At 43.6% G+C, this 27,275-nt stretch overlaps 1 protein-coding gene across 2 annotated transcripts in view; it reads right to left on the bottom strand.

Moving 5' to 3' along the window:
* KIF6 (kinesin family member 6) overlaps positions 1 to 27,275 on the bottom strand; it is an 811,696-nt gene that overhangs the window by 371,492 nt on the left and 412,929 nt on the right. For both annotated transcript variants that reach the window (XM_029592929.1, XM_029592928.1), the window contains exon 11: positions 6,935 to 7,040. In XM_029592929.1, coding sequence (XP_029448789.1) covers positions 6,935 to 7,040 — 106 coding nt within the window. The remainder of the gene's footprint in view (positions 1 to 6,934; positions 7,041 to 27,275) is intronic.

A 27,275-nucleotide genomic window follows, 5' to 3' on the forward strand; every position in this document is an offset into this window, starting at 1 on the left:
CATTGCTCACGCTCTCTACCTGCACTGCCTGCTCTTCCTGGGGGTTGCTCTCACCACTGTCAGTATCACCCCATCACCTCACTGGAAGCTGAGACTCTATTGACTAGACCTCACAAATTTTCTTCATTTAATAGTTCTTCAATTTCTTCTAATTTAGGGAATCCCAGGCAAGATTCTTCTTCAGAATCAGTTGTTGAAAATATTGTTTCCATTACCTCAGAAGCAATAATCATGGAGAAGTGCACTGCTGGCTTTAGGTATTTATTTATGTATTTATGTATTTATGTTTTATGTATTTATTTATTTAAAGGATTTATATACCGGAAGTTCCTGTATAATATACATATCACCCCGGTTTACAAAGAACAGTAACTATCGCTTCATTTAGCGGTTTACATTGAACCTAATTAATCTAAGTAACAGAATATAGAAACATAGAAACATAGAAATGACAGCAGAAGAAGACCAAATGGCCCATCCAGTCTGCCCAGCAAGCTTCACACATTTTTTCTCTCATACTTATCTGTTTCTCTTAGCACTTGGTTCTATTTCCCTTCCACCCCCACCTTTAATGTAGAGAGCAGTGATGGAGCTGCATCCAAGTGAAATATCTAGCTTGATTAGTTAGGGGTAGTAGCCGCCGCAGTAAGCAAGCTACACCCATGCTTATTTGTTTTACCCAGACTATGTTGTACAGCCCTTATCGGTTGTTTTTCTTCTCCCCTGCCAATAAGCAAGCTTCTCCCCTGCCAATAAGCAAGCTACACCCATGCTAATTTGTTTTACCCAGACTATGTTATACAGCCCTTATTGGTTGTTTTTCTTCTCCCCTGCCGTTGAAGCAGGGAGCTATGCTGGATATGCGTGAAGTATCAGTTTTCTTTTTTTCTCCCCTGCTGTTGAAGCAGAGAGCTATGCTGGATATGCGTGAAGTATCAGTCTTCTCCCATGCTGTTGAAGTAGAGAGCCATGCTGGATATGCATCGAAAGTGAAGTATCAGGCACATTTGGTTTGGGGTAGTAACCGCCGTAACAAGCCTGCTACTCCCCGCTTTGTAAGTGCGAACCCTCTTTTCTTCTCCCCTGCCGTTGAAGCAGAGAACTATGCTGTATATGCATTGAAAGTGAAGTATCAGGCTTATTTGATTTGGGGTAGTAACCACCGTAACAAGCCAGCTACTCCCCTCTTTGTGAGTGTGAATCCTTTTTTCCACATTTCCTCTTCCTGCTGAAGCTTAGAGCGATGTTGGAGTCACAGTAAGCATGTGTATGTTTATTTAATAAGGGTATTGTCTCCAGGCAGTAGCCATCATTCTGGCGAGTCACCCACTCTTCATTGGCGGCCTCTTGACTTTATGGATCCACAGTGTTTATCCCACGCCCCTTTGAAGTCCTTCACAGTTCTGGTCTTCACCACATCCTCCGGAAGGGCATTCCAGGCATCCACCACCCTCTCCGTGAAGAAATACTCCGTGAAGAATAGTATATAATATTGCTAAACAGTTAATAAATAACATGCGAGTTAATAAGTAAATAAGTAAATAACATTGAACATAATTAATCCAAGTAACAGAATAGTATATAATATTGCATATGCTTAAGTACAGGTATTAAGTAAGGTATTGCACTTCTGCTGGCCCCATGATTTAATTTGTAGACAAAAAGGAAGTGGAATTGTGGAGAGGATGGAAGGGAGGTAGAGTGGGCCAAGGCCAGGGCCATGTGTGACTTGTGAAAGGGGAAGGGGAGGTTCTAGGAGTGAATTCTTTTATACATAAGCATACATGCAATCACATCCAGTAACAGCAGAACAGTGGGACTATCAAGCATTCACCTCATGTCTCTTCACCCTTTCCCATCTGCTCTCATGGCTTTTCAGTTGTGCCAGGAAATTGCACAAAATCAAGGCCATATGGCTGCTCTCATCTCAGGGTAAGCTGCTTTCTGATCTGCTTTCTCTCGGGCTGGAGGGGAGGATTGGGGGCAGAAATGATCCTGTCACCACGATCCTTGCTCTATTTCTGTAAGGAAGTGGAACTTCCCATAGTGAAGAGAGCCAGCACTAATTTACACCATTGGCTCTACTCCGTTTCCTTAGGTCCTGGGAAAAATAGTGGCAGAATGCCATTCTGAGTTCATCCACCAGAAATTAAGCACTGGGTAACAGACACAAAAATAGGTTGAATTAGCACAAGTTTGATACTTGTAAGCTCTAGTGCTTATCATGGCCAAAGTTGAACCTTAACAACTGACACTATTGCTCATAAGCTTCAAATATGTGTTCATTTGACCCTTTTTTCTATGTTTTTTGTTCTGCAGGATTTACTTCCATATCACTCCTTCTGCTCCTGTTTCCTGTATAAGAGGAGGGGAGGGGGAACAACAGGAGGTACATGTAGGATTAGGGTGTAGAGCAGCTGTTCTCTGTTCTGTCTACTCCAGACTCACCATCTCTCCTCCTCTTTCCTGCAGACTGCCTGAAGAGGAGGGGCTGAAGCAGAACACCCCTACTACTCTACCTGAAGTCTACAAAGAAGTAGCAGAACTGAGTTCCAGGACATTCCCCCACAAACTAAGCCCTGGCTACCCTTGCCATGCTAACATCAGCCCCTGAAGGTTCTCCTATCTTTTGCTCCTGCATCAAAACAAGAGGGAGAGGAACAGACGGTGGTGGCTCATTTTCTCCCAATGTCAATTTCTAATGGCTTGAGCTGGCATCATGGCTTTCTGCAGCACAAAAACTCTCTTACGTTTAGGGGCTGGACTCCATTTTTCTCACTGCTACTAGTACTGCTTATATTTCTCACATGATGGAATTTGAAGTGCATATTGGGGGTTTTGATATCACAATAGAATTTGTTGATAGTGTACCAACACTAGCAGTACCGCTCTAGTAGTGAATGAGTTTGTCACACACACTCAAGTTCACAGATTGAATTCACATCAGTGTTTAGTAAGCACTGCTAACTTGCCAAATAGAGTAAGCAGCTTGCCAGTGCACAAACTCAGACTCTATCTTTCTAGGGCTATTTGTCACAGTATGTGCAAAAATAACTGTCTCACAGACACATATATAGTGTATATGTGTGCACTGCTGATTGAATCCTTTTGTACACACAAAAAAACTGTTAGAAAGCAAACCAAGAAGGCTGGCAAGGCTGTACCTCTCTTCACTTTAATCTGTCTACAATTAACCTGAGAGCACTGCACTGTGCGCATCAGACAGAGACACAGAAAATTTCAGTCTTCACTGGGATTGCTTTAATACCACTCCAGCCCTAATCTGTCCAGTGAAAATACATCAAGTACTGCCTCTGTCTTTCTGTCACAGTGAGTGACTGCATTGACTGCAATTGTTCTACTGAAGATCAGAAAAGCCCTCTGCCAATAAGAATGTCTACTTTTTAAAAGCTTTTTTCTAAATAACACACAACTTTCCACTGTAAAATCCAACAGAACAAATGGATTTTCTTTGCACGTGCACAGATCTTTCAATGGGAGGTGGTCAATGTCACTTGATCCAGATGGAAGTTTTAGGCTAGTTAAAAAGATGCTTCACCATGATTTTTCCTTTGTCTGGTCTCCTTGCCTACCTCTCCTGCCTATACTCTTATGAGTCTGCTATGTCACAAAGGCAAGAGTTGGTTGCTATAGTTATCATTTAGTCCCTGCCTTCATCTGTTTATTTGCTCAATACAGCCATAGACTTGAATGAGAAACAAACGAATGAAACACACATTTTGATTTAAATTTAGTAGCATCCTCCATTTGTTTCAGGGAGGTCCACAAATGAAACAAAAATGGTCTAATTTGTTGCATTTTTCCAATTCATTTCAAACGAATGCACATCCATAATACACAATAAATTTGGAGCACCTCAAAATAGCCAAGACAGGCAACATGATTTGTTATTCATGAAGTGAGTTGCTAATTGAAATGCAGAAAAATACTGTAGATTCCCAGGGCCAGATTTTCAAAGGGGTATGCGCGTAGCCCCGAAAACCTGGCCCAAACACCCCCTGCGCACGCCGAGCCTATGTTGCATAGGCTTCCGGCATGCGCAAAGCCCCAGGATGCGCGTAAGCCACGGGGCTTTCCTGGGGGGGGCGTGTCGGGGGCGTTTCGCGATCCGCACGTCATCGGGGGGGCGTGACGCGGTCGGCGCGTCATCTGGGGGTGGCGCCATGGGTGTGGTTTCGGCCCGGGGGCGTGGCCGCGGCCTCCGGTCCAGACCCCGGACCGGAACATGGAGCGCAGCAGCCGGCCCGGCGCACGCAAAGTTACGCCTGCTTTGAGCTGGCGTAACTTTCGTGATAGAGATTGGGGGGGGTTTAGATAGGGCCGGGGGGGTGGGTTAGGTAGGGGAAGGGAGGAGAAGGTGGGGGGAGGGCGAAGGAAAGTTCCCTCCGAGGCCGCTCCGATTTCGGAGCGGCCTCGGAGGGAACGGAGGCAGGCTGCGTGGCTCGGCATGCGCAGGATGCCGATTTTGGGCAGCCTTGCGCGCCGACCCCGGATTTTAATGGATACACGCGGCTACGCGCGTATCTATTGAAATCCCTGCGTACTCTTGTTCGCGCCTGGTGCGCGAACAAAAGTATGCGTGTGCGCAGATTTATAAAATCTGCCCCCCAATGTTCTGAATAAAATATCAAAATGTGTTCCAATCAGACAAAACAGAAAATGTGATCTCTTGAGAAATTGTAGTTGTTCCCTCCTGGCCATGGGACAGCTGCCTAGCACCTATCTGACAAGTGCATTTCTGAACACATTTTGACAAGTTGCACAGTGTACAATGTAATCCACTGTGTTTTTTCAATGATATTTTAGCACCTTATATGATGAGCTATTTTCTACAACAGAGCAATACAGATTCCCAGCATTGGGCCAAGTACAGAAGAGTCCATTCAACTTTTATGTTTCTAGTAACATATCATACATGTGCCTTCTATGGTCTCTCCAGGTCCCAGATTTCTTTTCTAGTATCCCCAGGACTCTATTGTTTGCCTTCTTAGCTGAGAGGCTACATTGCCTCAATCCTTCTCTTGTTTGCCTCCATCAGTTTCCATAGCAAAATTGTTCTCCTTGCTTTCAGAGCATTTCATGGACTTGCTCCTGTCTCTCGTACTTTATTTCCATCCCATATTTAACTGTATTTGACAGTATTCCAGTTCAATTTGAAGCACACTTGAGTAAACACATTTGAAACTCAATTAATGAAAAGTTAAATGAGCTCTAGACTTAAATCAGGTTGCCTGTACTCCAAGATCAAAGTTCATTCATTCATTCCCTTCTTGTTAACATTTCATTTTTGTCCTATTAAAGCAGGGCAAAAATGTTCCACCCAGTCATCCAAAACAGCACGCAGACTTCCTGCACCTTCTATTTCATTTCTAAGCCAAGAGTTCATTACAAAAATACATTTTGATCAGAATGTTTTTCCACTGCTAACCAAAGGCACCTTCTTGTGCCAATATAGTTCAGACTGTACCGAAGTGAAATGTTATAACAGCTGTCAGTCAAAATGTAAGGGAAAACAATTATCATGTGATGTTAATAAGAAAGTGTTCTGTGAATAATCTGCAGATTAAAATGAGAATTTCCCAGGCCAGCCCTATAGATGTAACGTTCCAGCACAGCAGACTTGGGTTTGAGATAGGCCTTTAGCATGTAACAGAGGAGATGTGTTCGAGCTCAGGGAGGGAGGGAAGATGGCTGCTGATATTATGGCAGTTTCTGTCAACCACAGAGCGGTACCAAGAAAAGGCAAGGGAAACTGATTCAAACAGTGGAGAGGGGGGAATAAAAGAGAATTTCCATGATTGGTTAGCACAGTGGATATACCTGTTAAGTGAGTGGAACAGATTCATCCCAAGAAAGCAATTCAAGTCTGCAAAACACATGAGGGTTATTGTAGTGCTGCCTGCCTGGTCCAGAAGAAGTGTTTGATTTTTTTTTAACTGATATATTTTAAATAACATGATCTGAATTTCACATAGCACTGTGTGCATGATTTAATGTTTGTTGTAAGAGTAGAGCATGGGGAATTCTCTTCTTCCTATGTTAATGCTTCCAGGACAAAGGAGCCCAGATTCATCTGCTTTTGCATGCTATCGAGGAGCAACATACACACATAGAAAAGCTGAACTGGAAAGAATATGGAGTATGGTTGCTTAGGCAGAGAGAGGGAGGAGAAAAGATTCACACACCCCAGCTTTCCCTCTCCTCAGATGAATCTTTGTGTGGTAGGGGAACCCTTGGCTCTGAATCTTCATAACAGAGGAGCAATGTAGCCCTCATATCAACAAGATTTTCCATCCCTGAATTACACAAACTCACAATATTCTTGTGACTTTGTAACACTGGTTTGTAAACGTGTTATTTCATGCGTCTTTGAATGTCAGATTCACGGTACTGCAAGTGGAAGTCCTCCGTGTAGCAATAACAGAAGTGATCCACAAGTGTCTCCTGCCACTGCCACTGTGTGCCAGTTCGTGCTCTGAAAGAGCTACTTGACAGGTGAACTGGGAATTTGGTTTTAGAATACGGATGACTTACTGTAATTCCTTTTACTTGTTAACCCTGTGTATATGGCAATTGATTTATATATCACTAACTTGTATAGGATTGTAAGGCATTTTCAAAAGTAAGGATTACTTTCCCAAACAAATATCTAAAAAGAGTTTCTGGGACCATACAATTACAACACTAGTATAATGTTGGTCCAGGATTAAGAAGAGTCTTAAACATAGTTGCTCTCAGAATCATGACATAAGCATATTCCAGCAATAAGCAATCAGGGAAGAGGTGAAAAGGCAGAAAACATTAACCACTGAAGGTGTTAGGTAGAGAAATGAAAGGCTGTTATTCTAAATAGGTTTGATCACTTTTATGCATTAGTTTGGACACTGTTTGTACAATCCATGTGCCTACGTACCTTAAAATGTTTGAAGCTATAATGAATCTTGCGCATATCAGCTCCTACATTCAGCACACTCTCAGGATCTCTGTCCTCAAGGAAAGTCTTCAGCAGCTCCTCCAGCCTGAGAGGACATAACAGAACTCAGCAGTTTAACATCTACATTATGAATATAAGATACCAACTTCAACCACAATCATATAAATGGGGAAAAAGAGGAATAAAAGGATTTGATAGGTCAGTTCATGATTCAAGAACTTTTCATCTACAGTAGTGGCTCACTCAGTTAGTAAGGAGATAAAGACTCTTCTATCTATAGATTAACAGTTTGAACTTTAGGCTTATTCTGTAAAATCACTCCTTCTAGGGGGAAAACAGAATCAGAGACAAGGCCTAGAGTGGAAACCAAGAGTCCTGACACAGCTTTATGATCCTGTAGGGAGATATCCCATGTTTTACCATATGCAGACCAGTGTACTGACAGGCCAAGACACTGTCACAGTGAAAGAGAAGAGACCTTGCCAAGATGAGAACTTTACACTGAAGGATACTTTATCAAGATCTGCCTGTTTGTATGCTCCTGCGTAAATAAAAAAGACGACAGAGAGACAATGCAGCAGCTAAGTTCATAAGCAGGTGTCATGGACTAGCCAAGGGAGTCCAGAGGTCAGAAAGACCCCCACCCTTGGAAGAAGGGCGACAGTCTAAGACACAGAAAACACTAACTCTGGCATACAGCTTGGCATACAGACGTGGCAGTTCTCCCCCTGAAGAAATGGGGAGGGGGGAAAAGATCTGAAATGCAGCAAAGACCCTCCACCCACCATATGATTATGCATGAGCTTATGCATATTTATCAGCTGAAAAGTATAAGATGAGAGGGCAAATAAAGCAAACCGGAGAGCAACCCCGAAACCAGAGAAGGGACCCCCTGAAAGAAAAGGACCAGAGGAGCGAAAGGGGAGCCCGAAGCAGACCAGCACCCCCTGCTATCGAGGAGGGAGAAGACTAGGTATGGCCAAGAGACTGGGGAGAGGAGACCGAACATAGGAGACCAGACAGAGGAGACGCCCTGCTCAGGTTCGGAGAGTGACACAAAGTCTGAGAGGGTGAGGGGCAAGAGTAAGCCCCAGACAGACCAGCAAGTACCAGAGTCAGAAGCAAGTCTCCTTCCTGGACCGCCTGCCAGTTCTGCCAGTACCAAGCCCAGGAAGCAACCTCTCTCCTGCCCACCTTCTCCTGACCTCCAGCCAGATCTGCTTCAGAGATAAAACAGAGGGATATCGCCTGAAGCTGGGACCGGGGCTATGTAAGTTATCCCTAAGTATTAATATATTAGGCAGGCTAAGTTTATGGCACATGTGAAACCACCCATGGTACAGAACTTTCTTTAGGATAAACTGGTGCTTAGTGGCCAGGATGGTAGAGACAGGAATGGTTATTATCTTCTAAATGCTAAGTCCTGCCAAATCTGAGAAATAAAAGTCTATTTCTGAGGAGAACACATTATCTTTTCCTGAGCTTAAGGATTGTGAAGTAAAGTGGGAGGGCAATGGGAAGTGTCTGTAGCAGACAGGTCTCTGGACCCCTAAACTTGCTTACAATCAAATTACTAAATATCTCCCAGTATATTACTCATCCCACAGAAGATCCTGCTTTCAAAGACAGCAGGCATGGTTCATCAAAGGTTTTCTTCCCTTTTGTGCTTTTGTAACAAAAAAACTTTGGTAAATCAGGCCCAGTATCTGCCTTCTTCTTGTTCTGAAATCATGCATACAAACTAAAATATTTTCCATTTCAAAGATATTAGGTAACATATTTTAATCAATGGCACATGCTTCACTCAATGTAGGTTCACAGAAACAGCAGCCTTTTACATTTCCTTCTTGCTAACATTCCTTCCTTTGTACTGAAAATATGCCACCGACATACATAATAATAATAATAATAATAAAAAGTACAACTCTACTGTTTCCCTGGGTTTATACTAAAGTGGAACATGATACATCACTGTAAAAAAAACCCTCTCTCTCTCCACGAGAACTGGCAGAAAGAGTTAAAGGAAGTCTTCAACAGAAAATAATCAGTTTCATTGCATAACTAAGTTGCTCTTCTTGTCTTCTATCCTAAGGGACTGTATGAAGCAGAGAAAGCTTGGGCTTCCCTGACCAACTGGAAGTGCTCTCACAGTGAATCCTTGTAATGGGAGCCAGAAATCAGGGAGCAAAGTTACTTCTAAAGTCAAAAGTCATTTTTCACAATAGAATGTGTAGTACTATAAAAACCTGAATGCTTCATTTATCAGGTTAGGCAAAACATGTTCAACCTACAGGAACAGAAGCTTTAAAAAGCTCAGCCCTTCACAAGAAAGCTGTACCCCTGCTTCCTGTGCAATAATTCAAACATACATCTGGCAGGCAGTAAGAACACCCTGCATCCCTTAAATACTCTACAATAAAGTACTGAAACATTATTATCTAATCTTGATGTCTTCAGAAGAGGGCTTGAGCATGGGCATAGCTTTGTCTATGTGTTACTTGAGATCTCTCAACCACCAAATTATGCTTTACCGGTTGAGGAAGTGTGGCATATCATTGTGTGGTCCTCAACTGGTTCTGGTCCTACCTGACTGACAACCCATTGAGTGGCCAGTGGTTCTAAAGGTTCAGCGTGGCATATGTTGATGACTGGTGTCCACAGAGCTCAGACTTGTCTGCCTCCCTTTTCAATATATACATGTGGCATCCATTTGCCGACTTTTGGCTGGGCTCTGTGCTGGATACAGAATATATGCAGATGATTCACAGTTTTTGGTCCCCGTTTCCTCAACAAGGTCTGAGACTTTTGGCTGTCACACAACAAGCTTGCATGAAACCTGAAGAAGAGCAAGGTGGCTGTGCTGCAGCGATTAAATGCTGTTGCCATTCCATCCTATTTTATTTCAAGATCCCGGTGGTAGCACATGTCAAAAGACTAAGTGTTATTCTTTATAAAAACTTACACACGTGTGAGCATATCAAAGGAACCGTTAGGACCTTTTTTTTTCAAATTGTGCCTATTGCGACCAGTAAAGTCTTTGTTGGGTTACTCCAAATTCCGCTCGGTGGAACAATCGCAAATATCTGTTTTAGATTACTGTAATTCAGCTTTTCTTGGCTTGCCAGAATCTACCTTGTACAAGCAAGAAATACCATGTTAGCACTGAATCCAGAAGAAAAACGCCATGAAAGAGAGCCTGTGGATGAGACAACTGCAATCTATGCACATTATTTTCCAGTATTGCCAAAACACGACCCTGAAAACACTACCTAAAGACAGTTTTCAGACAATCAATTTCTGTAAATGAATAACTGTTTATCTGCAGAAATAGCTTTGAAAATATTCCTCTCAGTGATTTTTAAGACCAACCTATGTTACCTAGTATGGCAATTAAAATTGGAGTGTAATTCTGGTGACATAAACGTACATTTAAATGAGATATAGGCCTTAGACTAGATTTTGCATTTTTAAAAAGATAATTCAGTTTAAGCATTTCATGGGCAAAATAAGGGGGATTTTTTTGTTTATTTTTTTTACCTTTTATATGTTTTCACCTCAAAATTTAATTAAAAACATAGAAACATGATGGCAGGAAAAGACCGCATGGCCCATCTAGTCTGCCCACCCGCCCAATTAATTTAGCATTATAATTCCCTTCAGTTCTTTAAAGATCCCCTATATTTATCCCATGCTTTCTTGAATTCAGATACTGTTTTTGTCTCCACCACTTCCACTGGGAGGCTGTTTCACATATCTACCACCCTCTCTGTAAAGAAATATTTCCTAAGATTGCTCCTGAGTCTACCCCCTTTCAACCTCATCTCATGACCTCTCATTCTAGAGCCTCCTTTACATTGAAAAAGGCTCACCTCCTGTGCAAGGAAACCTTTTGAGATATTGGAATGTCTCTATCATATCTCCCCTTTCCTCTAGGTTAAACATGTTTAGATCTTTAAGTCTATCCCCATATACTTTAGAATGAAGACCACTGACCACTTTAGTAGCCTCCCTCTGGACCATCTCCATCCTGTTTATATCCTTTTGAAGGTGCGGTCTCCAGAACTGGTCACAGTATTCCAAATGAGATCTCACCAGGGGCCTATACAGGGGCAATATCACCTCCCTTTTTCTGCTGACCATTCCTCTCCCTATGCAGCCAAGCATCTTTCCAGCTTTTATAGTCGCTTTATCTTCTTGTTTGGCCACCTTAAGATCATCAGATGCGATCATCCCCAGATCCCACTCTTCCTTTGTGCTTAGAAGAATTTCACTTCCAATACTGTACCTTTCCCTTGGGTTTTTGTATGCTAAATGCATTATATTTTAGCATTCAATCTTAGCTGCCATACCTTTGACCATTCCTTGAACTTTTCTAGATCCCTCCTGTTTTCCACACCTTCCTGGCTGTCCACCTTGTTAGAAATGTTGATATCATTGGGAAAAAAACAAATCTTTCCTGACAATTCTTCCATTATGTCACTCACAAAAATGTTGAGGACCGATCCCTGAGGCACACCGCTAGTAACACCCCCCCCCCTCAAAGAAAACTCCATTTAACACTACACTTTGTCACCTCCCACTCAGCCATTTTCTAACCCAGTCAATCACTCTACATTTCATACCAAGGGCACTCAGTTTATTTATAAGTTTTCTGTATGGAGCCGTCTCAAAGGCCTTGCTAAAATCCAAGTGCACTATTTCTAGTGCTCTCCCTTGATCCAACTCACTGGTCACCCAATCAAAGAAATTGATCAGATTCATCTGACAAGATTTATCACTGTTAGAACCAGGCTGCCCCAGAGCTTGCAATCTATTGAATTCCAAAATTTGCACTCTCCTCTGTTTCAGCAGTGATTCCATTAGTTTGCTCACCACAGAATTCAGACTAACCGATCTGTAGCTCTCAGCCTTCTCCTTACTTCCACTTTAATGGATAGTTACCATATCCATCTGTTTGCAGTCCTCTGGGGCTACTTCAGACTCTAAAGAAACATTGAAAAGGTCACCAGCAGGGCTGCCAGGACATCTCTTAGTACCCTTGGATGCATCCCATCTGCCCCATCGCTTTATCGACTTTAAATTTAGATAGTTCCTCATGAGCACACTGTTCTGAAAATTGATTGAGGTTTACCCCACTTCCAATCTTATTTGTGTTAGTTTTATGTGGTCCTGCTCCAGGTCCTTCCTCAGTGAACAGCAAAGAGAAATATTTGTTAAGCAATTTTGCTTTTTCCTCATCGGCCTCTACAGATTAATCCCCTTTATCTTTCAGTGTCACAATATCACTTTTGCATTTCCTTCTATTACCAACATATTTAAAAATGTCTTGAGCCCCCATTTTATCATATTTGCTATTTTTCTTCTATTTGAATTTTTGCATTCCTGACTACTTTCCCAGCTTCTCTTAATGTTTCCTCTTTCTGCGATCTCTTGTAGTTTATAAATGCTCCCTTACCTTTTCAGCCTTTATCCTTAACTGGGAGGAGAATACCACCCATGCATCTATCTGCTTTATCCTCTGTCCCAGAGCCATGAAGACACTTTTGATACGATCTGTGTGGTACCTCACAGTATCATTTGTGCAAACATGAATGAGCGGCATCGGATAATGGTTAGTAGGCTTGAGGAGTCTCAGGAATCTCTCTGTAATGTCTTGGATTTTGGCACCCGGCAGACAACACATTTCTTTGGACATGTCTGGTTGGCAGATGGATGCCTCCATGCCCCTCAGAAGTGAATCACAAACAACCACTACACTCTGCCTCCTAGGTGCAGTGGTTGCTGTGCCTGCAGCTTTGGGGTTTGCATGTCTTGGTTCCTCCTCAAGATGGGATATCTCCTCCTCCACTTCCAGGGCTGCATATTGGTTCTTCAGTTCAAGGGAAACTGGAGCAGTGGTGTAAGGTCTAGTAGCCATAGTAATCTGGGTTCAATGGGCATCTCGTGACCAGTTTCACCTTTCACTCTGCTTGATTCTCCATCTTAGATGCCTTGATAAGCATTTCATCAATGTACTCCTCATTCTCCCAGATGCTTCTCAGTCTCGCCACCTCCTCTCTGAGTTCTACCAACTCTTTCCTGAGGAAGTCGATCTGCAGACATCTTTCACACTGAACCGGTTCCTCACTGTGGATCAGAGATCTGTCTGGACAGCACTAGAACTGGTAACAGTGGTGACAACTCTGGCGATACAATGTTTCCTGGCCAAACTTCAGTTGCTGGTAGCTGCCAAAATTCCTACCTTTTCCTCAACTGTCCTGAATTTAACTTAGCTAGCCCTTGGAATCTAACTTGCACCTCTACATTCAGAGTCCCTGCTTGTAGTCCCATTCAACTGCTCAATTCTGTTTGTAATATACTCTTTTTAATACATTACAATAGGCAAAGTAGACGATATAGGAGGAATTTAACAAACAAATCTCCTCTGAAAGACAGAAAATTCAGAATTAAAGGGTTGAAATATATGGTTTTGGTGGCTTATTATTACATTTTATGTCCTAATATTACTGAAGAATATTTCTTTCCAATTTCAAACACATTGCTTGCTTCATTCAAAGTGTGGGATAAATAAAGAGGATCCATAGTAGCAACAGGAAGAAATGAAGCACTCTGGTAACCTGCACAGAGCAGCAGTTACAACCCTAAAAGGCAGTGTTACAACTGAGAGCTTGAATGAGGGTCCTGGAGATAGGGGAGGTGATTTTTGGGTTTCATAAGGGAATTTGTATGCACATCTACCCAAAGTGGACAAATCACTGCTGGCGGACTGGATGGGCCATATTGGTTTTCAGCTGCCGTCATTTATCATGTTACTATACATAAGGCCACCAGTATGACGTAACCATAATGAAAACACAAATTATGTGAAGAAATCTGATTTCCAAAACCCTAAATAAAAGTTATAAAAGTGCCATAAAAATTGGTTCATCTAAAATCTTGCAGTTTTGTGGTTAAAACACCTCAACTACTTCATTTTAATATTTAATGTTGCTACTTTTTTCACAACTGCAGGATTTTATTGTGTAGATCTTACATTTGGCACATGTAAAAATGAATTAACCTACAAATACTTACAAATTTAGGATATGTTGTGATTTTCCCCTACCAAGTTTACAAATATGGCCTTTCATTTTATAAGCCTTGGGATGATGGCAGTGTTAACTGAATGTGAGACAACCTGGAACCTAATATACCATAACTGCAACAAGAATCCACCAATAAGAAGAAACAGGATCTTGGTGGGTAAGAAGCACTGGTGCTAAGTTCTTCTAACAGGAAATCTCTTTCATAGGATGGTACGAGCTACTCAACCCACACAATTTCTATACAGGAATGTGGCCATAAAGCTAATGGCTCTGAAATCTTTTTTGTACCTATTTGACTGGTGTTTAAAATGATGTTGACTTGAATACCCATTGGTCTAAAGGGCCATATGTCTTTATCTCAGATATTTGTTACATAGTCTGCGACTTAAAAAGTTAAAAAAAACAACCCAAAACAAAACAAAACTTTGATGTCGGACTAAAACATTTTGCAGTTTCACAAACAAGCTCCCTGAATGCAAAACTAAGGTAATAAGTAATATGCCACTAGAAGTGTATACATTCAATAAAGCAATCCTTATATGCATCCCACTTTGTGAATCTCACTCAGCTTTACCTTGCACATATAACCCCGGGGTGGGATAGAACACTGATGCTATCCCCAAGTGCAGAGATAAGATAGACCCTATCTGCATTCAATTCTCCATGGATAGTTTTGCACCTCTGAGGTCCAGCCCTATGCAGGGGATGGGGGGTGGGAGGGGAGAAGCATAGCTTCAAGGCCCTTTTGCATTAATCAACCTGCCTAGCCATTTTCCAGTTCCTGTAAACAGCACTGATAATCTCCAGAGTCAATAGCAGCAATAATCACACTGAGAGGCATTGTAGTTTACAACTTCTTTAGTGATAGTTGATAAATTGACTCAAGATTCTTTACAGCACTTAGGTTTCAAATTAAAATTGATGAACAATAATGAAGAATAAAAATCAATAAATTTGTGACCCCACTCTTCTAGCATAAATTCATTCTTTGAATTTATAGAAAACAATTCCTTAGAAATGTATCATTTTCTCCTTTCAGTTACTCAAACTGAAGAACGTGTAATCTTTATTCCAACTCCCAAATTTATCTGAAGCTTCTCCCCACTGTAGAATGGTTAGAATATAGTCCCAAATACTTATCAGAATAGAACAAGTTCCAACTCTCATACCCCTCCTGTCTTTTTGAATATCTTAGATCTCCTGCTGGAAGCACCAAGTGGGCATTCTTCTCTCAAGTGCAGCACACTTGAGTCAGTTGAAAAAAACCCAATTCTTGAATACCTGCAACTCCTTCCTCCTGGTAATGGACAGAGATCCATTTCTCAAAGATAACTCCTCTACTTTTTGTTGCGATCTCTCCCGTGGCCGGAGCCACGGGACATCTCTTACATTCGCGGCCAGAGGCCACTTGCATCCACAGACTTTCCTAGCAGCAGGAGCTGCCCGATTGTTGCTCCAGCCGGCCCAACCCCCGATGCCATCTTGTCTCGTGGCCTACAGGCCTCATCCCTGGACTTCTCCGCAGCAGAACGCCACCGACCAGGTCACCTTGTTCCGCGGCCTGGTGGCCAAATCCCCGGACTTACCTGCAGCAAAGGAAGCCGCCTCCAGCCCTTCCATTGGCAGCAGGGGAGCCGCCTCCCGGCGTCGGGGCCTGTTCTGGGGCCCAACTTCCTCATCTCCAGCTTGGCGTCGCAGCGGCAGCATGGACGCTGTTCAGGCTCCTGCCCCTTCCTTCCTAGGGGGCAGGCCCATGGCTTCTTTGGAGATTTAAAGGGCCATCGCAGGTGTGGTCCTCCTGAACTCCTCCCAGGGAGTTGCCTTCTTCAGCCCTATAAAAGGGCTCTTCAGTCATTCAGCCCTTGCTTCGGCAAGGGGCTAGAGTCCTCCCAAGGACTCCTCGTCTCCAGCTCCTACCTAGGCATTTCTGATCTTCATCCATGGATCTTCTTGTATCTTCCTGGTCTCTGTTATGATATTCCTAATGTTCCGTGATTTTCCTGATGTTCCGTGATGTTCCAATGATGTTCCTGATGTTCCGTGACATTCCTGAAGTTCTGTGTGATCCCCAGCCTTATGTATCTGGTCCTAATGCTCCAGGTCCTGTAGGACCCGTGCCTCCGGAGATTCCTTGCTTTTTATCCGAGGTTCCAAGTTTTATCTTCGTCTTTCCAGTCCTGACTCCGGAGGATCAGAGGGGTTTCTGCAATCCTGCGCTATGAAACTACCTGAGCCTCCCGCTCCCTTCATGGTCCACGACCAGCCGTCCGGCTGTCTAGGGCGCGTAGAGGACACAGTGCGGTCTGCGATCTTCCCCACGTGCTGTGTAGGGTGCCTGAGGGTCTTGCTCATCCCTCTCTGTTTTCTGTCTTAATCTCAAGCTACGTCTGAGTCTTCATTCCAAGCTCCAGTGCCTTCGGCCTTCTCCCACTGTGACCTCTGTCCGACCTGCCATCTCTGCTGCACCCTGAGGCAGGTCCAAAAGGGCATGGAGTAGTCGGAGGACCACTCAGAGACCACCAATGCATTGGTAGTCTCATGGTTGTGCAGGTCGGTGGAGGATTTGAGGCTCCTGACTCCCAGACTTGGACTGTTCACACCGCAAGGGCACACACTCTTCTTGTCACACGCTGGAGAGCTCCCAGTTGCACTCCATCATCAGCGCAACACTTTTCAGGCTCTTCCTAGGTTGAAGACACCTCTCCTCCAATGATTTGGAATCTGGGTCCTCAGATCCAAGGGCACTCAGTCTCAAAAAGGAACAGAAATAGACTTTACTCAAAAAGGGAGAAAAATAAAGAAGAGACAGGAAGGATAAAAAAAATCCTCATCTCCCAAAATGAGAGGATAGTCACTGAAGAAAAAACTACTCAAAACTGAAACTTCTCTGCATCGGGTTATTGATTGATGTATCCACCTTAGGTGAGATAAAGAACAGCAGAATTTTCCCTACCTTTCGATCTAATCTTACACAGGGACTCCCCAAATCTTCTGTGAAGGGATACCAAAGGTCTCACAGGGAAGGTTGCCAAAAATGGATCAAACAGGGTGAATAAGCCAAAATAGGTCAGACAAAAGACTGACCCCCAGGAGGACAACTAAGGAGTGCCAAAAGAATGAGAAAATAACAAGAGCCACAATCTTTCAGAGTGTAGAAAGTTCAATGGAAAAATCCATTAAAAGACTAAAACTAACAAAAACCCACACCCTAAGATGGTGGCAGGGTTTTATTATACTGCTAGAGCACACCATCTGCAGCTTCCACTTGGGGGAGTCATAACCCAAACTTCTCTTCATTAAATCTCTCTGAACCTCCCCAGCTAGTTACTACATTCCTTTTGATAAGGAAACCAAAGATTCCTTACACAGAGAAATAAAAGTGAACAAACAAAAACAAATCCATAAAGTTATACCTTTTTATTGGTCTAAATTCATACATTTCTTGACGAGCTTTCGAGAGCAAATACTCTTTTCTTCAGGTCAGAATTCAGATGTGCAAATGATGACATTACCAAGCCAGTCAAGAAACATATTTTTTTTGTTTTTTATTTGTTCACCTTTATTTCTGTGCATTCAAGTGGACTAAAATGGCAGCCTAAACTACCTTATTCAACTTTGTCTTGAGAGGTTTTGAGCTCAAACCTCACACGACAAAGTTGATTTACCAACAAACCCACTGTGAAATATTTCCATGAAAGCTGCCTGCTGTTGGTAAACACAAGGCATATTTAACATTTTTTTCAATCAGTAAATTATTGGTAAAACAAAACATTAAACACAACAAGATGTTCCAGGTAAAACAATCCTTTTGCTCTCTATGAATCTCCTTTCGGTCACAATGTAGATTAATGGAAACAAAAGGGAAGAATAAGAAATAAAATCTTTCTATGCAATCCTTGAAGCTCTGCCTTGACAAAAGAATCTTTACTCTTGGCATCAAAACCAAAGAACATTTTCTACACAAGGGATGAGTTTACAATGCCCTAAATGTGGATGAATCTGTGGCGGCCAAAATAAATTCTCATGCCAGCCACAAAAATATTCTCCATGCCCTGCAGGTAACATATGGAAGACATGAACCTACTCTACAATCCACAGAGCTGTCCATGAATTTTGTGTCTAGTTTTTGGTGCTGCCACATCTTCAGAATTGCTTTGTGGCAGATTATTTGCCCAAGGATCCCAGAACACCCTAAGGACCATCCCAGCTGTGTGGTCCTGGGCCACCTTACGACAGGGAATTCTGAGTACAGGGAGTCTCCTCTGGGTGAGGTATATAATGTAGGTTGAGAGGAGAAGATAATAACTGACCTGTTTTTGTGTTTGTGAAAGGTGAATGTTGATGTTTTGCTGCACTATGAAATAAAATCACTTAAAGGAAAAGAGCCTTGACTGCTCACCTCTGTGCCACATATGGTGTCAGAAGTGTGATTTCTTGCGTTAGGGACTACACAGCCAGAAATCCATGCCTCAAGACAGAAAAGAAGTGTTTGGTGCTTTGGTAAAGACTGTGTTACAAAAAACAGCAGAGGTAGAGTAGCACAGAGCAGTGCTCAAGAGCGTTTTTTTGGGGGTTTTTTTATTGGCACCTCGCTGCAGCAGCCTGAATTTATAAAGGACCAAAGGGAATAAGCCTGCCTAGGTAGCCAGGAGACCAGTGAGATAGTTAGAACTAAATAGGTAGGAGATTTTTCTTTCCCCCCAAAATAAAAAGGTTGGTTTTTTTCCTTTCTTTCCCCTCCCCCGCTGTGAGAAAAATAGTAGAACATTTTTAAGAATAGAGTGGGTGATCCAGGCTCTCACTGAGGGGCAAATGCAGTAACAGGCCATTGTGCAAGTCCAGGGGGCTCAACAATACCGTCTAGAGAATATGAGCACCCTACAAGCGACATTGATTGCCCTGCAGGATGGTACAGCCAAGCAACACACTTCTTTTACAAAAGTTTTTCAAGCTATTCCCATATGACATACTTAGATGGTTCCCATGATACCAAAGTATCATGGGAAGAAGGGATGGGAGAAGATGGGAGAAGATCCAGAAGCTATTTTAGTGAACTTTGAGCAGATCACCAAACTAGCTGAGGATGATTGGACCACCTATCTGGGAAATCTGTTGACTGGCAATAGCCAAGCAACATATCAGTCTACAAACCTGGATGGAAGGGCTAGCTATGGAGATGTAAAGGTGGCCATACTAGAGATAGCCAGCTGTACTCCCAAGGCATATTGAGTACGGTTCCAAAAAGGGATCCTACCGATGGAGAAAGCCCTAAGTATATGTTTCATTAACTTAAAGATCTTGAGAGGAAATGGCTACAGCCAGAGGGGAAGTCAGGCCGTGAAGTGGCCAACATCATCTTGCTGGAATATTTCATAGAAAGCCTGCAACCAGCCATGTGACGATGGAATCTGCCATAGAGATGGCCAACGCCCAACTTGCAACAAACTAACATGGTGTATGGCTCAAGGCAGAGGGGACACCCTGTACAGATGCCTGATTCTGTCAGAGAAAGTAGAGGAACCCAGAAACCATCTTCAGCGCAGGACATACCCATCTCAGTATTCAGAGGGCAGCCAGCAGGCTCCTCAATGTGTTTCAGAGATGGCAGGCTAGGTCATTTGGCCAAAGCCTGCATATCAACTATTTATTTATTTATTTTCTTATAATTCTCCCCTCGTAGCAGGGTACGAACTATGGAGGGGAGGCTTTGAGGAATAATATGACTGAAATAGTGGACTCTGGAGGATCAAATTCACTTTTAAACAGATAGGGGTAGATTTTAAAAGAAGCGCGATCAGCCTACTTTTGCTTGCGCATCAGACTCAAGCAAAAGTACGCTGGATTTTAGTAGATACGCGCGGAGCCGCGCGTATCCACTAAAAACCTGGATCGGCGCGCGCAAGGCTATGGATTTTGTATAGCCTGCGCGCGCCGAGCCGCGCTGCCTCCCCCCGTTCCCTCCAAGGCCGCTCCGAAATCGGAGCGGCCTCGGAGGGAACTTTCCTTTGCCCTCCCCTCACCTTACCCTCCCTTCCCCTACCTAACCCACCCACCCGGCCCTGTCTACACCCCCCCCTTACCTTTGTCGGGGGATTTACGCCTCCCGGAGGGAGACGTAAATCCCCGCGCGCCAGCGGGCCTGCTGCGCGCCGGGCCGCGACCTGGGGGCGGGTACGGAGGGCGCGGCCACGCCCCCGGGCCGTAGCCACGCCCCGTACCCGCCCCCAAAACGCTGCCGACACGCCCCCGCAACGCCGCGCGCTCCGGCCCCGCCCCCCTCCGAGAACCCCGGGATGTACGCGAGTCCCGGGGCTCTGCGCGCGCCGGGAGGCCTATGTAAAATAGGCTTCCCGGCGCGCAGGGCCCTGCTCGCGTAAATCCGCCCGGTTTTGGGCGGATTTACGCGAGCAGGGCTCTGAAAATCCGCCCCATAGGTTTTTGGAGCTTTCTTAAAAGCTTTCTGATCATTGATGTTATGTAGAGTTATCTGCAAGGAATTCCACAATACACAGGGACCAATGTCAGTTCCCCACCTATCAAGTGGTACTGACAATTACTGTAGGGCAGGCCCATATGAAGGTCAGAATACTGCCTCAACTTCCGTACCCAGTAGTAACAGGACGTGATTATCCACCATTCAAGGCACTCTGGAACTACCTCAGGACTAGCCTAAATAGAGCAGACTTTAAGGAATAGCCTACACAAACTAAGGGGTTAAGATTTTGAAAGAACCCCCAACCTAGTCCATGATACAAGGATTGTGGGGAATGAGACTCCCTTGGGGAGGGCCAAAAATTGTAAAGGAATAAGAGGAGTTGTTTCTCACCCTAAAAAAAATAGACCTGGCACAGGCAGGCACTGAGCTGAGGGGGAGGGTATGTGACAGAGTGTATGTCCAGGGACCCCAGAACTTCTTTTATCTGATATATTGTACTCCACAGTGAACAAAATTTTGGAAAGATGGTGGAATATAATATTTTTTTAAATAAAAAAAAGGACTGGTCCCAGCTGTCTGGTCCCAGTCTATCTCACAACAGGGAATTCCTGGTACAGGGAGTCTCCTTTAGGCGAGGCTGAGAGGAGAACAAAGGGAGGCCCCAGCACTCCAGGAGAAGGAGTTTGTGAAAGGTGAAGGTTGATGTTTTGCTGCACTGTGAAATAAAATCTCTTCAAAGTGGAAAACAGCTTTGACTACTCATCACTGTGCCACATGCTTGTCCAATCATTTCTGATTACAGATCAGAAAGAGTATGCACTAATGGATGCTTCCATCCCTTGAGGCAATGACTTCCAATATTAGATAGTTGTTTTGAAGGAAGAGGTAGGTTACTGGCAAGAAAACTGTCCATGACCAGAGATGTAGGCATACTTTTGCGTATGCTCATACCTCCTGAGGGAATAATTCAGAATATTACCTTGTGGCTTATGAGGGTGAGAGCTAGCTAATACCGTGGTATGTGCATTGCACTACAGGTCTCTCTGTTCAGCAAGGCTGGAGGGGATTATGCATGCCAATGAGTGGATAGTGGTAGGAATGACTGCATGCTCCTAGGCTGATTTCTGTTAGTCATAGAACAGCAGTGAAGGATTCACGTTCCCTTTTCATCCTTGGTAGGCAGGGGATTCAAATCATCCTTGGTAGGCAGGGGATTCAAATCATCTGTTTTCTCTCCCCTCTCCCTTGGAGAGGGGAGAGAAAAATGAGGCCAAATGAAGGATAAAGAAGAGATCGGTCTCTGGACACGTGCACGAATGGATGATAACATTAAAGGACATAGTATAATATCAGGAAATATGTTACAATCCCCACTGCATTACATTTAAAATATTCCAGGTTTGCCTTAATTATGTACAACTACGGGTGTGTGGATTATATGCAAAGGTTTTCCATTCAACTCCTTATCGATTCAGATATGGTTAATTAACGCTAAGAGGATTATAACCATCAGGGGGACACTCTCTAGACTTAATATCATGTATTCTAATGCCCCCATCAATTTTAGTACAATAGCGACTACCTCATCTCCTGGTCTGACCACTTAATGGTGAGGGCAATTTTACTAATCACTGAAATAATCAAACAGAAATCTAACTCCATTTTCTCATTCAGAAAGACATCTAATACCCATCATGGTTAACTCCTTACAACCTGCCCAACACCTTATTCAAGAAAGAAATGAGGAGTTTACTACAGCCATTGACATCCTAGCCCCTAAAAAACGAATCCCCTTAATTCCATGAGGGTCTTTGTCTCACCAAACAGGCAAGCCAACTGGAGCACAGGTGGCACAAGGATACAACCAAAGATAACTTGCAAAGTTGCATGGAACATGAAAGCAAATATAAGGCAGCAATCTACCAGGCATAGAAGGAAAATGTTTCCAAACAAACTGCACTTGCTGAAAACTAACCAGTATTACAACTAACGAAGAAACTCTCCTCAGATCTGAATCCCCTTATCCTGTTCCTTCCTCCTAGGAACCATCTGCAATAGACCTTGCAATCCTTTCTGAATGAAAAATAGAAGCTATCCATGCAATCTTCTCATCCTTTCCCCTTTCCCTCATCGACAGAGAGGAACACTCTAAATATACTGTGTCTATATCATCCATGTCCCGGTCAGCTAAACCAACCCTGAAGACAGTCAACTGTCTAAATTAAGGCTGATCGCCCCTTTGGAAGCTGAAAAAATCCTCCAATAAATCAAGTGATTTCCATATCCACTAGACATTAGGCACCAATACACTGAAGTCGTGCATCAGCTGTTGGCCGCCTGGCTGTCCTCCATAATCAATATCATGCTTATTCAGGGTTGCTTGTCCTCTGCCCTCAGAGGCAGTAATCAAACCTATTATCAAAAACCCAGACTTGGACCCATAAATAATAGACCACTGCATCCCTATTTCCAGTATAACCCTTCTATCCAACTACTTCAAAAATCTTCGATTTCTTGGAGGAGACCCATACCCTTCATTTTCACTAATCGGGGTTCAGAAAAGGCCATGGGACACAATGGGTCCTGCTTGCCCAATATCCTCCTCCATGTGAACTGTGGTGGAGACTCATTCCTTGTCTTGATAGATCTTTCTGCAGCATTCAACACCATTGATCACCAGCTCTTGTTACATCACTTACAAGAAATCAGTATAGATGGATTTGTATCTTAGGTGGTTCCAGTTATTCTTCAGTGGCAGAACTCAGTTTGTTGCATAGGCCAAAAAATACTCCACGCGCGCGCCCCCCTGCCCCCCCAAAAAATCTGCTCAGCCTTCATATCTCTCAAAGACCAATCAGAGAAGTACACCGAGGATCCCTTCAGATACCGAACACAAAATCCACACGACACACAACAGCAAGAGACCGGGCTTTCTCAACAGCCGGACCCTCACTTTGGAACTCCATCCCCACTGATCTACGACTAGAACCCTGCCTACCAACTTTCCGCAAAAGACTAAAGACCTGGCTTTTTAAACAAGCCTTCCCGGACAACTCATAACCATCACCTCCTACTGTAACAATGTTACTGTAAATATTCATTAAGTTATTAAGTTATTAAGTTATTAAGTAATTATCTCTTTACAAATCTTTACGCCCCACCGTTCCTCTTTTTTCTCTTTCCCAGTTATCCTACCCCTGTTTTTTGTAACAGCTTCCCCTTGCACAAGTTTAGTTCTACTGTTCTATGCACCCCTTGTTTCTATGTAAACCAGCATGATGTGACTTGTTCATGATTGCCGGTATATAAAAAACCTAAATAAATAAATAAATAAATAAATAAATAAATAAAATAAATCTTTCTGCAGCATTCAACACCATTGATCACCAGCTCTTGTTACATCACTTACAAGAAATCAGTATAGATGGATTTGTATCTTAGGTGGTTCCAGTTATTCTTCAGTGGCAGAACTCAGTTTGTTGCATAGGCCAATAAATACTCCACGCGCGCGCCCCCCTGCCCCCAAAAAAACATACATATGGAGTTCATCAAGGTTTGGATCTTTTACCAATCCTTTTCAAAATGTATATTTACATCTGGCCAATCTGTGACATCTTGCTTGGGCTCTCGGCTGTCACCATTAAGCCACTACAGATGTTACAGAACTCAGCCGCCAGGATTTTAACGAACTCAAAAAAGAGGGATCACATCACACCCATCCTTTACAACCTCCACTGACTCCCTATCAAATATAGAATCCTCTACAAAGTGCTGACCATCATGCACAAAACCCTACACAACCTTGCCCCAATCGATCTCACCTTCCAGGTTCGCCCTAATAACTCCACTAGACCGATGAGAAGAGCATACCAAGGCACTCTCTTCGTCCCTCAAGCTAAAACGTCTCTAAGGAACAGGGCCTTTTCTACCGCAGGTCCCACTCAATGGAACACTCTCCCACCAGACCTCCGACAGGACCCCTGCCCAACCTCCTTCAAGAAAAAACTAAAAACATGGTTATTCAACCTTGCGTTTCCAGAACCCGCATTTTAGCTAAGCATTCTCTCCATTTTTCGCAACACATCCCTGCTCATTTCTCTTCACAAGTATGGTTTGGTTTGTTATAAGTTCTCTCTAGTATTTCACTTTTATTTTCTCTAACTCATGTTCCCTTGAAGAGACCCTCAGATACCCTTTGGTCTTATTCTGCTTGTCTTTCCTCTATTCCTAGCCCTCTGCACATCATCTTATTTCTTCCACCCTAATGGATCCATGCCCAACTAATGGGATCGATCGCTTATTGTGACCTTTATTACTATGTAATTCAAATTGTTTTCCTGGTTAGTTAACTTTCTGACTATGTTACTCAGAGGTTTGTTTTTTTTCTTAGATGTTCATGGTTCCATGTATCGCCTTCAGGCAAGTTTTTGTTCATTGTAAACGGGTTTAATTTGTATCTAATGCAAGAAGATCGGTATATAAAAACGAAAAATAAATAAATAAATAAATAAATCATTCAGTCCTATGCCATCACTTATCATTTATTTGCATATGACATCCAGCTATGTGGAAAGGAAAGGACAATCAAACATTCACCATTTCAGATTTTGACTGTTGTTTCTCAGAAGTAGGCCAATGGCTCAGAGATCCATCCAAATCAGGAGACTCTTTGAGTAATCCTGTCCAGGGTGGGTGCCATTAGGTAGGAGGATGCTTTTGGCCAGGGCACCATTTGTCCTAGAGCTGGCCAGTTTAAAGTATTTTGCCATTGTCTTCAAAATCTTGAACCAAATAACACCAGCATACTGATCCCATCTTCAACCCATGGACACACCAAGGAAACTTCGATCCTCCCAACAGATCCTTTTATAGACCCCTTCACTAGCTACAGAAAGGGCATCCTGCAAGAGGTTTTGTGCTTTCAGGTATTTCACACCCAACTTATGGACCGTGTAGGCGAAAGATGTGCGTGATGAAAAGCTTTGCATGCTCCATGGCTGAAGGCAAGCCAGGGAGAGCCACGAAGTGAACCATCTTCAAGAAACGATCCACTGTTACCCAGATGGTGTTGTTACCTCCCGAGAGTGGTAAGTCTACCACAAAGTCTACCACAAAGTCAGGGCTCATCTGGCACTGGCAAGGGTTGGAGTAGGCCCCAAGGACAACCGGGCGGCGGTTTCTGTCTGGCACAGTTGGAACAAGAAGCAACGTAGGAGAACGTGTCTTCCTTCTGAAGTTTAGCCAGAGTTCTGCGTTGACCGGGTGTCCAGCCAGTTTAGAATCATGAGCCCATTGTACAGCTTTTTCCTTAGGTTTTTGGGTACAACAGTCTTATCTGCAGGTACTGGGTGAGAAGCTGCCAAGATGACTCTTTTCAGGTCGATGATATGTTGGGGTTCATCAGGTACGTCCTCAGAGAGAAATGAGCGAGATAGGGCATCTGTTCTGACATTATCATCTCTAGGGCGGTATTTTAGCACAAAGTAAAATCTGTTGAAGAACAGGGACCATCTCGACTGCCTATGGTTCAGGTGCTGAGTGTGATGGAGGTACTCCAGATTTTTATGATCTGTAAAAACTGTGATCTGATGTTGTGCACCTTCAAGCCAGGGGCGCCACTCCTTGAATACTAGTAGTTCTTTATCCCCATGCCATAATTCTCCGCTGGCGAGAAGCGTCGGGAGAAAAAAGAACAAGGGTGTAAGGTCTTAGAGGCACCAGACTGGCTTAGCACAGCCCCTACGCCTACGTCTGAGGCATCGACTTCAATGATGAAGGGCCGGGGCGGATCTGGGTGTCGGAGGCATGGCTTGTTCGAGAAGGCATCTTTCAGTTTCTGGAATGCTGTTACTGCCTCCGTTGACCAATTGGTGACGTTGGCACCTTTCTTGGTCATTGCTGTAAGCGGAACAGTTAGTGAGGAGTAGCTCTTAATGAATGATCTGTAGTAGTTGGTAAATCCCAGAAATCGCCTAAGAGCCTTTAGACCTGTGGGTTGTGACCATTTCTGAATGCTCTCCAGCTTCTGTGGGTCCATCTGGAAACCTTGACTGGAAACTATGTACCCTAAGAAAGGCACTGATTCCTTGTGGAACTTGCATTTTGACAACTTGGCGTATAGGCGGTTCTCGCGGAGTCTTAGCAGCACTCTTTAGACATCTTCCAGATTAGTGCTCATATCCTGGGAAAATATCAAGATGTCATCCAAGTATACCACAACACATTTGTAGAGTAGATCACGCAGAATGTCGTTCATCATGGTTTGGAAGACAGCCGGGGCATTGCACAGGCCGAAGGGCATCACTAGATATTCAAAGTGGAAAGATGCATACTGAGGTGGCAACCCAGGCATCAATGGGGTAGTTGGCATGCAGGGTATAGGAGAAACCTCCATTAGACATTTACCATGGCAATCTGGACCCCAACGTGAAAGCTCCAGAGTGGCCCAATTGAATTGAGGCATATGCTGCTGCAGCCACGGTAGCCCCAGTACTATAGGGTGCATGGCCTTCTCTAGTATAAAGAAGGATATAGTCTCAGATTGGAGAGCACCGGTCCGTAGACTCACGGCTTCGGTGAGCAGGATTACTTCGCCCGGTAAGGGCTCTCCATGAATTGAAGATAGGAGTAGTGGAGACGTCATGGTGGTGGTGGAAATCTGCAAGTGCTCCACTAATCGTTTCAAGATGAAGTTGCCTCCTGCCCCCAGAGTCCACTAGGGCAAGAGTCTGGTGTTCTAAGGGTACGCAGATCAAGGATGCAGAAAGAGAGAGTGGAGGAGAGGGTGCAGTTAGACCTA

The sequence above is a fragment of the Rhinatrema bivittatum genome, chromosome 3 (genome assembly GCF_901001135.1).
Source record: "Rhinatrema bivittatum chromosome 3, aRhiBiv1.1, whole genome shotgun sequence".
NCBI classification, from domain to species: domain Eukaryota; kingdom Metazoa; phylum Chordata; class Amphibia; order Gymnophiona; family Rhinatrematidae; genus Rhinatrema; species Rhinatrema bivittatum.